The sequence below is a fragment of the Phialemonium atrogriseum genome, assembly GCF_030411735.1.
Source record: "Phialemonium atrogriseum strain 8032-3 unplaced genomic scaffold QBC33scaffold_1, whole genome shotgun sequence".
Classification (NCBI taxonomy): domain Eukaryota; kingdom Fungi; phylum Ascomycota; class Sordariomycetes; order Cephalothecales; family Cephalothecaceae; genus Phialemonium; species Phialemonium atrogriseum.
In genome coordinates this window covers 51,287-65,017 of record NW_026848138.1, presented here as the reverse complement: position 1 = coordinate 65,017, position 13,731 = coordinate 51,287, and the positions used below count along the sequence as shown (strand labels likewise).

Here is a 13,731-nt window from a genome sequence, read left to right as displayed (position 1 = left end):
GCTCTATAGGCTCTGCACCTACCTTGCCTCGCAGCTCTTCGGACCACACTTTGGGCCCTACTGTCTATTTACAGCCAATAGAATCCATCCCTGGAATCCATCCTAGGACCCCACCGGTATCACTTGTGCTACGCCGCTGCAACAAACGGCCCGAGCTACATACATGGAACCAACCCATTCTGATTCCTCCTACCTAACGCTTTGCGCGTGGCCATGTATAGTGCTAAAGAATCAAAATCAATTTGGCAGGCTGCTCACAGTTAACCCCAAATATCTATTAGTCGCGTCGCAAAAGAACCGAGCCCAGGCTCACCACAAGGCACAAAACCCCAGTCTGCACTCATCACGGCGCACCGAAATCCATTCGTCCTCTCAGTCATGGCTGCAAACCTCGCTTCCAGCGACCTCCCACTCGCCAACCCAGTATGGGGCGCGTTGCCCGTTGAGCAGTACCTAATCGTAAGTCGCAGAGCATCCCCCCCCGACCCCTTTCCCCCCCCACGGACTGCCAACCCCCTACCTAGCAAAACTGGTCGGACGAGTCCCCAACCCCGCCCGCCTCCCAGAGGCGCGCCCTCCTTCGCCGGCTGGCCTTCGAGCACGACGCCCTTCCCGCGTCGTGCCGCACGACATTGTAAGACAGTCGCGGATTCCCGCCGAGGATATCGGTCCCCTCAGAATCCAGGTCTGGAGAGGGGCCATCCGCGACCAGGACTGCTGGGTCGACGGTGAGGTTAGCGAAAAGTACAAGGTTGATGGAGGAATCGGCCAGCGATTGTACGCCGAAGTTTTGTCATCATTGCGAATCGCCGCGTAGCTATAATAAACTTTAGAACTTTGAGCAAGGCATAACTATTCACTGACCTGGTCAAGCGTAATGTCGAATCGTGTGGCAAGCTTGAAGCACGTATCGCCATCCGCAACCTTGTAGAACTGCTTACACCCCTTGACCATGCCCGGTACAGCCAAGACAACTTTGATTCCTCCGCCATACCGACCCCGCAACTACTAATTAGTGCCCCCTGACATGTCTTATCTCTCTGCCTGGCTAAGTCCAGCCCCCACCAACTAATCTGGAAAATAGAACATATCCTCTGCATGACCTCGATATTATCTTGCAGTAGAAAGCTCCCAATCCTGTCCCTTATCCAAGAGGCTATGAACCAGCAGGGGAGGTAGGAACCAATACGGTGTAAGCGAAGAAATCTATGGGCAGGAATGAGGCGAGTTCGAAATCGACAATGTAAAGACGGAGACGGCCGTGGGCAGAAGTAGTGAACATGAAGTTCTCGTCGTCAAAGTCTGTATAGCAAAAGACCAGTTCTTTCTCGAGATTGACTGTTGGCGGGTGCGGGTTGTTGTGGTAGGCGAATTTTGCAACCTAGGGAGGCGCTATTAGTACAGGCACAACCGACAATCGTCATTGTAACTATCCATACCTTATTCAAGTGGTCCTGCAATTCTCCAACGGTACGGTACTCGATCGGGGCTTCGTCGTCCTTGAAAAGTGTATGATGGATGATCCGTTTAGAGCTCGTGCGTGGTCCCGGGGTTGCGTCTCGGGAACAGGCATACGGCGGAGCAATTGAATTCCCTCGACAATCAAGTCGTAGTATTTGGACTTGTGGTCTTCCCAATACTGAGCTTCAAACCATTTTGCAAAATCCCAGACTCTGCTTCCTTCAATGAACTCCATGACAATGAAAGTCACACCGTCTCTGGTGAATATCTTGTAGACCTCTGGGACATAAATATTGCACTGGGTCCTCCGTCGTTCCAAGTTCAGCCAGTCAAACGCAAGCCTCTGCATGTCTCCCTCAGCCTGTTCGTGGGAGTGGCCGAATTTGACAAAGACCATGGGGCAGTCGAGTGGGTAAGCAAACTTGCGCGCAAGGCGGTGGCAGATGGCTGGGAAGCGATAGAGTTTTGCATGATTCAGAGACAGGTGAATTTGAATGCCGAGCTGGTATGAAAAGAGGAGGAGGAATTTTGGGATAAACGAGTGCCCCGCCTGAGTAAGGAAAATCTTGGATAGGTACTGGCAGACAGTCTAGAGATGTCGATACCGTCCAAGAGAGTGAATCAGGGCAGGGAATGGAGAGGTCAAGGGGCCAAGTAGCTAGTATCAACTCGAGGGGATAAGCTTTTAAACCATGTGACTTGCTGTTGCCTAATGGAATCTAAGTTTGCTACTCGCGTCTACCTGTTTTAAGTAGCAGCATGTGCCACAAATAGCCGCGTCACTCCCGTTACTACTACCCACTTGTTACGCTGAGGCCTTTTTCAAGCTTCTGAAACCACCGATGAACTCCCTCCATTTACCCCATTTATCGCTGATCGCTTGATAAAACCCTCCTTCGGCACCGGCAGCAAGAACCACCTATATAACCCGCGTTAGCTGAAGTGTAATTAGTCTTTATGAAAAGGAAGGCAGCTCACGTCAAGTCTTTGTCGGAGTTCTCGACACACTCGTCGAGGATAAATCCGTTGGCCATCCAAGCAAAAGTCAGGTCAGGATCCTCACACAGACTCTGCCACTCAAAGTCCTCCCACCGCGGGTTCTGAAGCAGCTCGAAGAAATGCAATCGCGAGCCCGGGTGGAGAGAGATGATGGGTCCGTCGACGGTCCCGTTCTTGTACGTGCTCACGCAGTGGCTGCTCCACGCCGTCTTCTGCAGCCAGGCCAGTGCATGCTTCTGGTAAGCCCGTGGGATGTGCGGCTTTGGCACCACGGAGCCGTAGTTCTGGGTCTGCATCTTGGTTATAAACTTGGAAATGTAGTGAGTCACCCTCTCCAGAGAACTGACGACGCTGCCGTGGCCCAGCGGGCTCCCGGGGCCAAGATACATGAAGTAGTTGGGCATGTCTGCCGCCGTGACCGAGAGGTAGCATTCGGGGCTGGCGTCCCATTTCTTCTGAAGGTCAACCCCATTTCGGCCAATGATGGGAAACCTCGGAGAGAAGCTCATGTTGAAGCCTGTTGCACAGATAATGCTATCGACCTCGTAATGGGCCCCGGCTGCAGACTCGAGGCCGCCTCGCGTGAATCGGTTGATTTCTCCCCAAACTATCTCGACCTTGTCGGAACACAGAGCCTCCAAGTACCCATTTCCAGGCGTGGCACGGCGGCACCTATTATAGGTTAATTCAGTACTCTGACGTTCAAAGTCACCTTGTGCTAATATGGGCCGGTGTAAGTGCTTACCCAACAGAAAAGTCCGGCAGCAGATAATCCAAAATCTCCGGCTTCGCGCTGAGTTTCTCCGACATCTGCTGCACCGAGAACTTCCTAGCCGCCGTCTGTTCCTGTGAGTGTTTCAAATACAGCCTGAAGCGGGAATTCAACTCGGACTCGACTGCCTTCCGGTATGCGAGGTACTCTTCTGGATGTTCAGCCCACCTCCGCTTTTGCTCTTCCGAGAAGACCAAGTTCGACCCGCCTGGTCCGGCGAACTTCTGGGCGAACCCGGCCGTAACCCACGTCTTGCTCCGGATGAAGACATAGACTTTATTCACCTCGTCCAGGATCGCCGGCAAGATCTGGACCCCTGTGCTCCCGTTGCCTATAATAGCAACGGTTTTGCCTGCGAGTTGAGCGTCCCTGGGCCAGACGGCCGAATGGAGCAGTTGGCCCTGAAAGGCTTCGCGGCCTGGAATGCTGGGCCACTTCCAATCATTGAAGCAGCCTGTTGCATTGATGAAGACGTCGCATTCTTCAATAAAGGGTTCCCCTTTCTCACCCTCCCGGGTATGACGGTTACTTGCGACCAACTCCCTGCCGTCCGTTTGCACGATTCGTACCTGCCACTTTTGCCGGTCTTCGATCCACTTGGCCCCCAAGACCTTATAGGAAGTCTTGACATAGCCTCTTAGGTGATGCTGATCCGCCACGTTTTCGATGTAGCCCTGAATGTCATCCCGGGCCGCGTAGTATGAGGGAAAGTGGGGATACGGAGCCCAGGAGAACTGATAGTTGTGTATCGGAATGTCTGTATGTATGCTGTTGTGAGTCAAGGCGGGATCTAGCAACGTGCCGAAGAGCAGTTCTGGGGGGTTGGATGCCTTGGAACTGGAACTCACCACATGCACAGCCTGGATAACGGTTCTCGTACCAGGTGCCGCCGACAGAAGCGTTCTTCTCGTACACAACTAGAGTTACATTTTGGAGCTGTCCGCTTTCTACCTCCTTCGCGAGAGCGAGACCGCTGAAACCTGCGCCAGCACACACGATCTTGATCGGCCGCCTTGTTCCTAGGGGCAGCCTGGAGAGGGAGTAGGCGAGATCATCCCTGAGCTTGTATGCATCCGTGGCTTCTCCTTCTTCAGGATCTCCAGCCAGCAGTGGCTGGAGCTGCTGGATGGCCTCAATAGCAGCTGGCGACATCATTTCTTCTTCTTCTTCAAAAAAAAAAAAAAAAAAAAAAAAAAACACCGAAGAATCGTCTCACACTCTAAAGCTTTGAGGAAAATTATCCGTTTACTCACCGCACATATGTCGCGATAATATTGTATATACCACAAACCAGTAGTGCATCAACCACAGGCATCCACTAATTACCGTTAGGCTGTTCCGTTCTTTGTGTCTTAGGGTTTTGGTTTGGTTCCCGGTCATTCGGCCGAGGTGTGTTGTCGCCTTACCCCATCCGTTCCTTTCCGAGGTTCCATTCCGAGGTCCATTCCGAAATTCCATTCCGAATTCCATTGCCAGTTCCGACCTCCGATTTTTGAAAACACAAACTCGGTGAACCACGAATACATGTCAGACTACGAGGGCCGATTCCTCAAGTTGATTGACAACTGCCTTTGGGGATTCATAATGGATGTCCACTCGGACATTACACCGAAGGCACTCAAAGGACCGCGAACCGGAAACCGGAATTCGGCGCCCGATGTATGTACACTCGACTTGTCAGTAAACTCATCATTCATTCGAGGACGACCCTGGTATACCGACCATTCACTAAACGACCTGCACACCCATCCTATTACAAGTAATTACCTAGTTAGGGTCACGGTCACTGGTCAGTTGAACTATGGTGTCGGTAAGAAACCCGGCAGCTCAAGGAGCCTTATTGTGTCTCAAATGTTTACATCATCGTATTTGGTCACTCTAACCAAGTAATTATTTACAGGCTAACAGCTCACAGGTGCTTCCTGGCGAATGACACTATCTCTGCTAGCCCTTCGTCCGTAACCTCGCCGGAAGGGATCAAGGTAAAAGCATGCCAAGCACCCGGAACGAGAGACAACTCGGCCTCATTGCCCGCAAGGCTCCATCTCGCGGCCATGAATGCGCTGTCGTCCACCAATGGGTCCTCGGTACCGCACAAAAAAAGCGCCGGCGGCAACCCCTTCAGATCCGCGTATAGGAGTGAGAGATCTGGATGTCTCCGCTGCTCCGGAGGCACGTTTGGGAATGCTGCATCGACGAAATTCTTCATTCCCTCGCTGGAGAGAACTGCCTCCCTCGCGTGGTTGAGGCAGGACGGAGTGTACGTCAGGTCATAGATCGGATAGCTGGCAATCACGGCTGCGACCTGTGACGAACCACTGCCGGGGCCCCTGCGGCGAAGTTCCATTGCAGCCCACGTCGCGAGGTAACCGCCGGCAGACTCACCAGCCAGGATTCTGAGTGGCCCACCGAGTCGGGCCTCCCCCTCGGGAGTCAGGGCAAACATCGCCGCGTCCACAGCGTCGTTGTGTGCCGCTGGGTAAGGGTGCTCTGGTGCCAGTCTATACTCGACTGATACGACCGACAACTCTAGAACCTTGGAGAGGTGAACAAGGTAATTGTCATACGACTTGGACGAGCCAATGACGAAACCCCCTGTTGACCGCGTATACAATACATCTTAGCATTGCGTAGGGAGGGACAAGTCAGAAAAACACCCGAGCTGGGAACGCACCTGCGTGGAAGTGGAGAAGCACTCCCTTTGATGTGGTCTGGGCCTGGATGACTCGGAGCTGGATGTCATGTCCATGTCTCCCGGCTAGGGTCACGGTTCTAGCCCCTTCGTATAGTGAAGGCTTTGGGAACCCAATGCCCTCGGCGCGCATTCTCCGGTATTCCGCGACGGTGGCTGTCTGGTACCACTGGACCTGGGCCTTGCACAACTCCTCCACCTGCAGCATCGCCTCAGCCCTCTTGGCCAGGGTCTCCGAAGATGCGGGGGTGGTTCTGATCGTCAGCGTGTTCATGATTATCTCATTCAAAACCCAGAATCGACTAATACTTGGGGCCACAGTGGCTTATTATTCCAATATCTCCCGAGCTTGGAAGCTTTCATGGGTTCTAATATATGGGGGGAGGTATAATATTAGCTGGAATTGGGTTGTTTCCGTGATTTTAGATCCAGTTAATTACCGGGACCTTCTGCCGGACAGCTGAACGAGCACTCGAACCCGGAATCCAGGGAGACTAGCTCGGGAAGAACCCTCGGGGAGCCGAAACCATGTGTGGTTGATCGCGACATCATGTGCGGAGGAGATAGAGGATCTGTAATTACAGGGATCCCCGTGGTTCATGGTCGGCATTGGCCACGGCTCCAAGTTCTTGCCAAGTCCTCGGAATCTACTTGCCCACCACTTGACCTGGTTCCCCCGCTGCAACGACGCGAGGTGTCTCTTTTAAGAAATCCCCTCCCCGCCCGCCATACACTAGTCCGGCAGCCAAGCTGTGACGGGCAACAGGCGCGGTAGTGTGGAATATGCGGGGAACCCTGAGAGTCCGGGGTAAGCAACATGGCTTCAGAGAGACACTCAAGAGCGATGATAATAAAAACACATATAGCTATCTACGTGCTATCCTTCAAGTAACGATCCAGGACATTGGGCCATCAATTTCGAAGCCACCATTTTTCCTTTATCAACAAAGCTGTGTTATCGGTCGTTCGTCAGCATGGCACAGCCAGAGAAGACCACAGTCGGGGGCACGAATGGCAGTGGCACAGCGTTGCCGCCGGGCTTTGAGAAGAAGCAGCATGTCAACACGCGCAGTATCGTCATAATCTGCTTCATCACGCTGAGCTCGGCAGCCTACGGGTATGCCGCGTCCATCATCGCCACGACGCTGACCCAGCCCTCCTTCGTCAAGCACATGAAGCTGGACACCGCGCCTAACGCCAGCGGGCTGATTGGCGCCATGAACGGACTTTTCTATGCCGGCGGCGCCTGTGGCAGCATGTGTGCGGGATGGGTTAGCAACAAGTACGGCAGAAAGGCCTCGGTTGCTCTTGCGAATATGTTACTCCTGTTCTCCGGGGCCCTGCTCACGGCCTCCGTCAACCCTGCAATGTTCATCGTCTTCCGTTTCTTCAGCGGCTTCGGGTAAGTCAAGCCATTCCATCCCTTGTAGCTCCACGCAGCCGCGTCTTTCCATGTGCCCATAGCTGAGCCGCCCTGCCTAGCTGCTTCGTCATCATGGCCAGTGTTCCTCTATGGATCGCCGAGCTGGCCCAGCCCAAGGTGCGAGGCATATTGACCGACATCCACGCCGTGTTCATGATGCTCGGATATGCCATAGCCTGCTACGTCGGCCTGGGATTCTACTTTGTGAAGGGCAGCAACCAGTGGAGGGGCCCGATAGCGCTTCAGATGGTCCTGCCGACCGTCATACTCTGTGGTCTCTACTGGATGCCAGAGTCTCCACGATATCTGCTTTCCAAGGGCCGCGTCGAGGAGGGCCGCGCCATCATCTACCGCATGCACTACGATCCGAGTGACCCAACAGGCGAATTTGTCAAGAGGGAGTTCTACCAGATGCAGAAGCAGATTGAGCTTGACAGGACTTTTGCAACATCCTACTGGGAAATCTTTACCCGGCCGTCCATGCGGAAACGGGCTCTCATAACCATGTTCCTCGAATTCAGCCTGATGAGCTCCGGCGTCTTAGTTATCCTCAGTAAGTCCTCCCCCCGGACCCCCCTCCTCGCAGACAGGCGCAGCTATGGCCACCACTTGTTGATGAGAGGCCCCCTGAACTAACCCCCCTGTCCCTAGACTACGGCTCCATAATCTGGCGCTCGCTGGGTTTCAACACGGTGCAAATTCTCCACTTCCAATGCGGCTTCCAGCTGACCGGCCTCGTATTCAACATTCTCGCCATGGCCTTCGTCGACCGTGTCAAGCGGCCGCACCTCATCGCCGGCGGCTTCTTTGTTACGGCATGCGTCATGTCGGCGGAGACGGCACTACAGAAGTTCTACCTAAACAGCAGCGAGCGCGCGGGGCTGATCGCTTGTACGGCCATGATCTTCCTCTTCCAGACGACATACTCGCTATTCCTCGACGGGTCCAGCTTCTTCTACGTGGCCGAGATCTGGCCATCGCACGTGCGCTCGCAGGGCTTTGCCATCGCCATGGCCACCATGTCGTTGACCAACCTGACGTGGCTGGAGGCTGCGCCGACGGCGTTCGAGACTATCGGCTGGCGCTACTACCTCTTCTTCATCTGCCTCCCGGCCCTCGCCTCGGTGATCGTCCTCCTGTTCTTTAAGGATACGCTGCACAAGCCGCTAGAGGAGATCGCGGGCATCTTTGGCGACGCCGAAATGGTCGCCGTGTACCAGCATGAGCTCGACCTGGGCGGTATCCCGGTTGACGCACTAGAGGCTACTGGTGATGACCAGAAGGGGCATAGCGGCTCGTCGGATCGTGTGGCGAGTACCGAGGTTGTTGAGAACGCTGCTTGAATGTGAGAGGATTTCCTTTCGTGGTCGTCTTACTGGGCATGAGAGGGGGTGGTGCTGGTGGTTGTGGTGGCGGTGGTGCTTTTTGGCGGATGGCTGAGAGATTGACGCGCGCATTCTTAATATTTGCTGTTGGAGCTACGGAGCCCCTATGAATTTGGTTGATCAGAACGCAGGAGGTATCTGGACAAGGGGGCATTGAGAAGACATTGGATGGAAGTAGTCAGGTCATCGGTTCGCCAACCAATCGTTACAGTAACTAATCCCAGCTACATGACAATAAGCGAGCGTGAATCCGGAGCCTTATGAGGATATTGGGTTTGTGATAAATGACCATCTATACCAACCACATCATGGCAAGAGACTATCCATGTCTTAATCGTCAAACGTGACGAGTCCAACGTCCTTTCCTGAAAGGCGGTTCAACCGCTCACGGTCTCAGATAAATCCGTTGACACCTAGGCCTCGTCAAATATACGTCATGGAACAGGCGGAGTTGGGTTTACATGACGGGAAGCCTTTGACACATCTACCCTGTTGATATGAGCAACACTTGTCCAGCCACCTAGCCCATATATACTCTAATATACTCTACAGTTTTGCCAACACCCTAGCCTTGCTCTCCTTCTCCGCCTCAGACCTCAGCACGCGTCTGAGGACCTTACCCGTCGGGTTCTTGGGCAGTTCGTCAACAAAGACAACCCCCCCCTTCAGCTGCTTATAGTGTGCCACACGATCTGCAACGAACTTTGACAATGCCTCCGCTACTACCTCGCGATCTGCTCTAGCTTCGGGTGTATCTCCCAGGACGACGTACGCGCAGACGAGCTCCGTGGCATCCGCCTCGCTCCACACCCCACAGACGGCTGCCTCGTCGACGAGGGGATTCTGCACTAGTATTTCTTCTAGTTCCAGCGGAGACACTTGGAATCTTCCGGCCGAGACAGAAGGTATGAAAGTCAGTAACTGTGTTGGTTCAGTGTTAGGTAAGCGGACGAACCCGTTATATTTGATGATGTCCTTTAGTCGGTCGTACACGATGAGGAATCCGTTGTCGTCGATATAGCCCAGATCGCCGGTGCGGTACCAGCCCCCTTCGACCATTGAGCTTGCCGTGGTCACCGGGTCGTCCTTGTATCCCCTTGCGTACAAGGTTAGCGGGCAGGGTGATTACGTCCCGGCTTTGCTGCCGTAGTGGAGAACCCCTTACATCATCACGTTGGGACCGCGGACCGTGATCTCCCCAGGGCCCCTAGCGCTCTCGCCCGGCCCGTCGACCTCCAGGAATTTCATCTCCATGTTAGCAATGAGAGTCCCCGCGGCTGTGATGGGTAGGTTTGTGTCTCGGACGCCGCTCTGGACACAAGGGCCTGAAAGCTCGGTGCATCCGTAAGCTGCAAACAGAAACACGTCAGCACCGGAATGGATGGAAATGCAGGGCGAGAGTCGGGAACCCATAATTACTCTGGCATAGTGCAACTCCGGGAAACGCCGCTCGTAGCTTTTCGGCTGTCTCAAGCTGTTTACTCAAAAATGTCAGCCTCAGACTAATTACACATAATTAGGTACTGAAAATCGCTGTGTCACTCGCATTCAACGGTGCAGCCGAGCACGAGAAGTACTCGAGCTGGGGATACCTATAACGCCTCACGACGGGGCTCTCGGCCAGCCGCTTCGCAATGGGCGGGACCAGGCGGGCCAGCGTGGCGCGGCGGTCCTGCATCAGGCGGCAGTAGGACTCTAGCTGGAAGCGCGGCATGAGACAGGCGTAAGCGCCGAGCCAGAAGACGCCCGTGATGCAGGCGTACAGAGCGTAGACATGCGACAGGGGCGGGAAGAAGACCTCGCGCTGCCCGGGCCGCCAGTTCTGCGGGTTGTCGGCGCGCAGCTGGTGGATGGCCGCCACCATGTTATGGTGCGACAGCATCACCGCCTTGAAGCGCCCCGTCGTGCCGCTGGAGAGGAGGATGCCGCAGGGGACGCGCCCGGCGTCTTGGCCCTTGAGCGAGAAGGGCTCCAGCTCGCCCGTCTCCGTCGACACGTGTTCCGGGAAGGATATCCACGTGTCGTGGTGCTTGTCTCCCAGAGTGAGTATTCCCGGGGCGTGCTGTTTCTCGCACAGCTCCAGGCTCCGGGGTATCTTCTCCCATAGCGAGTCGTGGATCATGAGATAATCTGGCTGGACAAGGTCGATGGCGGCGGTGATCTCGGTTTCGTGGAGGGAGTTGTTGATCAAGCTAACGACGCCGCCAGCCCACCACACGGCATGCACGGCGAGGACGTAGTCGATACAGCTGGGAGCCACGATGGAGACTATCTGCCCGACTTTCAACCCCAGGGAGTGCCGCAGCCAGTATGCTCCGCGCCTGACCTCGGTGTGGAACTGGCCGTAGGTCCTGGTCTTCCCCGTGAAGGCCTCTTCGTATATGATCTTGTCGGGCTCGGTGTGGAAAACGTTCTTACCCATCAACTCCGGGATAGAGACGTCATTGGGAATGTCCACCCATGTCTTAGAGCGAAGAACGGCCATTGGGTTTATAAACTGACGGCGATTTCCCTTATAGAGTGCAACATTAATTATGAATCTAGATCAGGAGTCTATGCCGGGCAGTCGTAACAGCCGTCCAGGTATCAGAATGCCTTCTGCACTAAGTATTGTACGATACAAGTCCCAGCAACGGCTAGGTACGGACTTACCCCTGATCTAACCGGCAGCCAGATAATACAAAGTGCACCTTGTTGCCAAGTCGACTCTCAGCGCTTGCGCTAGTCTAGAATAGTTAAGGGCTTGTTTGGGGAAGTTTGTCGGTGGAGGCCGGGGGAATGGGGGGGTGGTTAGATGTCGGAAACGGGACTTCCGAACATATTCCGAAATGCAATTATTAGGTCCCGAGCGAGCATAACAAACCCATCATAGATTCCGAAAATCCATGCATGTGACGCAGCCCAAGATTAACCAGAAACTTGAAGCTCAGTGGGCAGGAGGTTGCACTGACTGTATTCGTCTCACTGCGTAATGCCGGAGAGATGATTGGAAGTTTCCGTAGAGAGGACGTCTCTTAAACCCACGATGGCCATTTTGCTAAGAGCGTGGAAAACTACCCATCCCTGATCACAAGTTGTTGCAGATACTTCCTTTCATCTCATCAACTCTTCCACTCCCAAATGGCGTTTCTCTCATACATTACCAAGGTTATCAGCGCCTACTGGTTGCCCCTGTGCGTGGTCGCCATTCTCGGCCGTCTTGTGTATAACAGATATGGCAAGGGCTTATCGGATATCCCAGGGCCATTTCTGGCCTCGTTGTCAGACGGCTGGCTCTTCCTCCACTATCTGTGCCGAAAGGGGTCCGAAGAATATGACCTGCACCAGAAGTTCAAGTCGTCAGTGGTCCGGTTTGGACCAAACACGGTCAGTGTGTCGGATGCTGAAGCCGTTCGGATAATATACGGCTGGAAACCCGTGTTCTCAAAGGTAAGCACCAGTGCTCGACGACTGTGTCCCGGATGCAACAGGCAAGAGCTGAACGGTCATGTGCAGAGCCGGTTATACATCTCCCAGGACGTCACCACGGAAGATGGTACAGTCTTGGAGAACGTGTCTTCCACGAGGAGCGAGGGTATCCATCGGGATCTCCGACGGCTTGTTGCGCATACTTACTCCCTGAGCACGCTGGTGGAGTACGAGCCCCTAGTTGACTCCACGTCGCAAGTCTTCATGAAGCAGATGGACCGGTTTTCCGAGACCGGAGAGGTTTGTCCCTTCGGCAGCTGGCTGCAGATGTATGCCTTCGATGTGATGTGAGCAACCCCCACCCTGCCCTGTCCTTGACCGACCAACCATCCATGGCAGGATGAAGTTATGCTGAAGACAACAGAGGCGAAATCACCTTTAGCAAGCGGTTTGGCTTTCTGGAAGCCGGCAAGGACGTTGGCAACATGATGCGCCACACGGCTCGAGCGATGGACTGGATAGGCATAGTCAGTCCCAACACGTTTCTTTTCTCTCGTGTGGAAAGCACACACAAAATAATTAGACCACTGACAGAGCAGCAAAACAGGTCGGCCAGATCCCTACTTTCGATGAATATTTCCGCCTCAAGGGCTTCGGTCACATCCTGCGAAAGTTCCGGCGCACGGGACCCGTCATGAAGTTCACGGCCGGTCGGATCCGCGACCACAAAGCGTCGGAGACAGATTCGCGGCCGGACTTCCTGACGCGCTTTATCCAGGTCCGTGACAAGTACCCGGAGTTGATGACCGACCAGCGGTTGGCGGCCTACACCAACACCAACGTCAGCGCCGGGTCGGACACGACGGCCATCGCGCTGCGCGAGATCGTCTACCGCCTGCTCACCCACCGGGGGGCCCTGGACAAGTTCCGCGCGGAACTCGCCGCGGTGCTCCGGGCGCGCGACGGCGCCGGCCCCGACAGGCTCGTCACGTGGGCCGAGGGCCAGGGCATGCGCTACTACCAGGCCCTGATCAAGGAGTGTCTCCGCGTACACCCGCCGTTGGGGCAGCTGATCCCGCGTCTGGTGCCGCCGGGGGGCACGCAGCTATGCGACCGGTTCATACCGGAGGGCACGGTGGTGGGGTGCAACGCGTGGGTGGTGCACCGCGACAAGAAGGTGTACGGAGACGACGCCGACGAGTTCCGCCCCGAGCGGTGGATGGACGCGGACCCGGCGCGGCTGCGCAGCATGGAGAACCTGGGTTTTGCGTTCGGCGGTGGGCCAAGGGTCTGCCTAGGCAAGAACATTGCTCTGCTGGAGATCTCGAAGATGGTGCCGGAGCTGTTTAGGAGGTTCGACGTCGAGCTTGTCGACCCGAAGAAGTATACACCGTGTCCGGGCTGGTTAGTCCCGCAGACCGGGCTCGACGTTAGGGTGAAGAGGAAGCAGGATGATTGGTGGTCGACTTAGAACTTGGACTGGCTTGAAGTTTGATTCTTGAACTTGTAGTAAATCCAAAAGGATTAAAGATTGCGAAACAAATGGAAGAGGCGGAGGCAAGCAAACAAACAAACAAACAAACAAACAAAC

General features: G+C 54.8%; 7 protein-coding genes across 7 annotated transcripts; 3 read left to right on the top strand and 4 right to left on the bottom strand.

Annotated features, from left to right (window-relative positions):
- Positions 1–378: 378 nt before the first annotated feature.
- QBC33DRAFT_553560 (uncharacterized protein) lies at positions 379–638 on the top strand (the record flags this gene model as incomplete). The annotated part of the gene is made up of 2 exons (XM_060429425.1): positions 379–459; positions 525–638. 2 exons carry the CDS (start codon positions 379–381, stop codon positions 636–638), a joined length of 195 nt encoding a protein of 64 aa, XP_060288311.1.
- Positions 639–790: 152 nt separating this feature from the next.
- QBC33DRAFT_564600 (uncharacterized protein) lies at positions 791–1,858 on the bottom strand (the record flags this gene model as incomplete). The annotated part of the gene is made up of 3 exons (XM_060430399.1): positions 791–1,381; positions 1,440–1,499; positions 1,568–1,858. The coding sequence occupies 3 exons, from the start codon at positions 1,856–1,858 to the stop codon at positions 1,157–1,159; spliced, it is 576 nt and encodes a 191-aa protein (XP_060288310.1). The 3' UTR covers positions 791–1,156.
- Positions 1,859–2,224: 366 nt separating this feature from the next.
- Positions 2,225–4,417, bottom strand: QBC33DRAFT_463095 (uncharacterized protein). Its single transcript, XM_060425115.1, has 4 exons — positions 4,081–4,417; positions 3,206–3,989; positions 2,440–3,132; positions 2,225–2,380 (listed from the first exon to the last, which is right to left on the bottom strand). Exons 1-4 carry the CDS (start codon positions 4,385–4,387, stop codon positions 2,284–2,286), a joined length of 1,881 nt encoding a protein of 626 aa, XP_060288309.1. The 5' UTR covers positions 4,388–4,417; the 3' UTR covers positions 2,225–2,283.
- A 714-nt stretch (positions 4,418–5,131) lies between these two features.
- On the bottom strand, positions 5,132–6,198 carry QBC33DRAFT_582304 (Alpha/Beta hydrolase protein; the record flags this gene model as incomplete). The annotated part of the gene is made up of 2 exons (XM_060431335.1): positions 5,132–5,827; positions 5,907–6,198. The coding sequence occupies 2 exons, from the start codon at positions 6,196–6,198 to the stop codon at positions 5,142–5,144; spliced, it is 978 nt and encodes a 325-aa protein (XP_060288308.1). The 3' UTR covers positions 5,132–5,141.
- A 509-nt stretch (positions 6,199–6,707) lies between these two features.
- On the top strand, positions 6,708–8,690 carry QBC33DRAFT_582302 (MFS transporter; the record flags this gene model as incomplete). Its single annotated transcript, XM_060431334.1, has 4 exons — positions 6,708–6,732; positions 6,951–7,326; positions 7,407–7,900; positions 7,999–8,690. The coding sequence occupies 4 exons, from the start codon at positions 6,708–6,710 to the stop codon at positions 8,688–8,690; spliced, it is 1,587 nt and encodes a 528-aa protein (XP_060288307.1).
- A 588-nt stretch (positions 8,691–9,278) lies between these two features.
- On the bottom strand, positions 9,279–11,217 carry QBC33DRAFT_582298 (4-coumarate--CoA ligase 2; the record flags this gene model as incomplete). The annotated part of the gene is made up of 5 exons (XM_060431333.1): positions 9,279–9,618; positions 9,688–9,828; positions 9,898–10,081; positions 10,152–10,206; positions 10,279–11,217. 5 exons carry the CDS (start codon positions 11,215–11,217, stop codon positions 9,279–9,281), a joined length of 1,659 nt encoding a protein of 552 aa, XP_060288306.1.
- A 635-nt stretch (positions 11,218–11,852) lies between these two features.
- Positions 11,853–13,587, top strand: QBC33DRAFT_463091 (cytochrome P450; the record flags this gene model as incomplete). The annotated part of the gene is made up of 4 exons (XM_060425114.1): positions 11,853–12,161; positions 12,228–12,487; positions 12,565–12,667; positions 12,748–13,587. Coding segments are annotated over 4 exons (1,512 nt in total), but the record flags the coding sequence as incomplete, so codon positions are not given.
- Between the last annotated feature and the right edge of the window lie 144 nt (positions 13,588–13,731).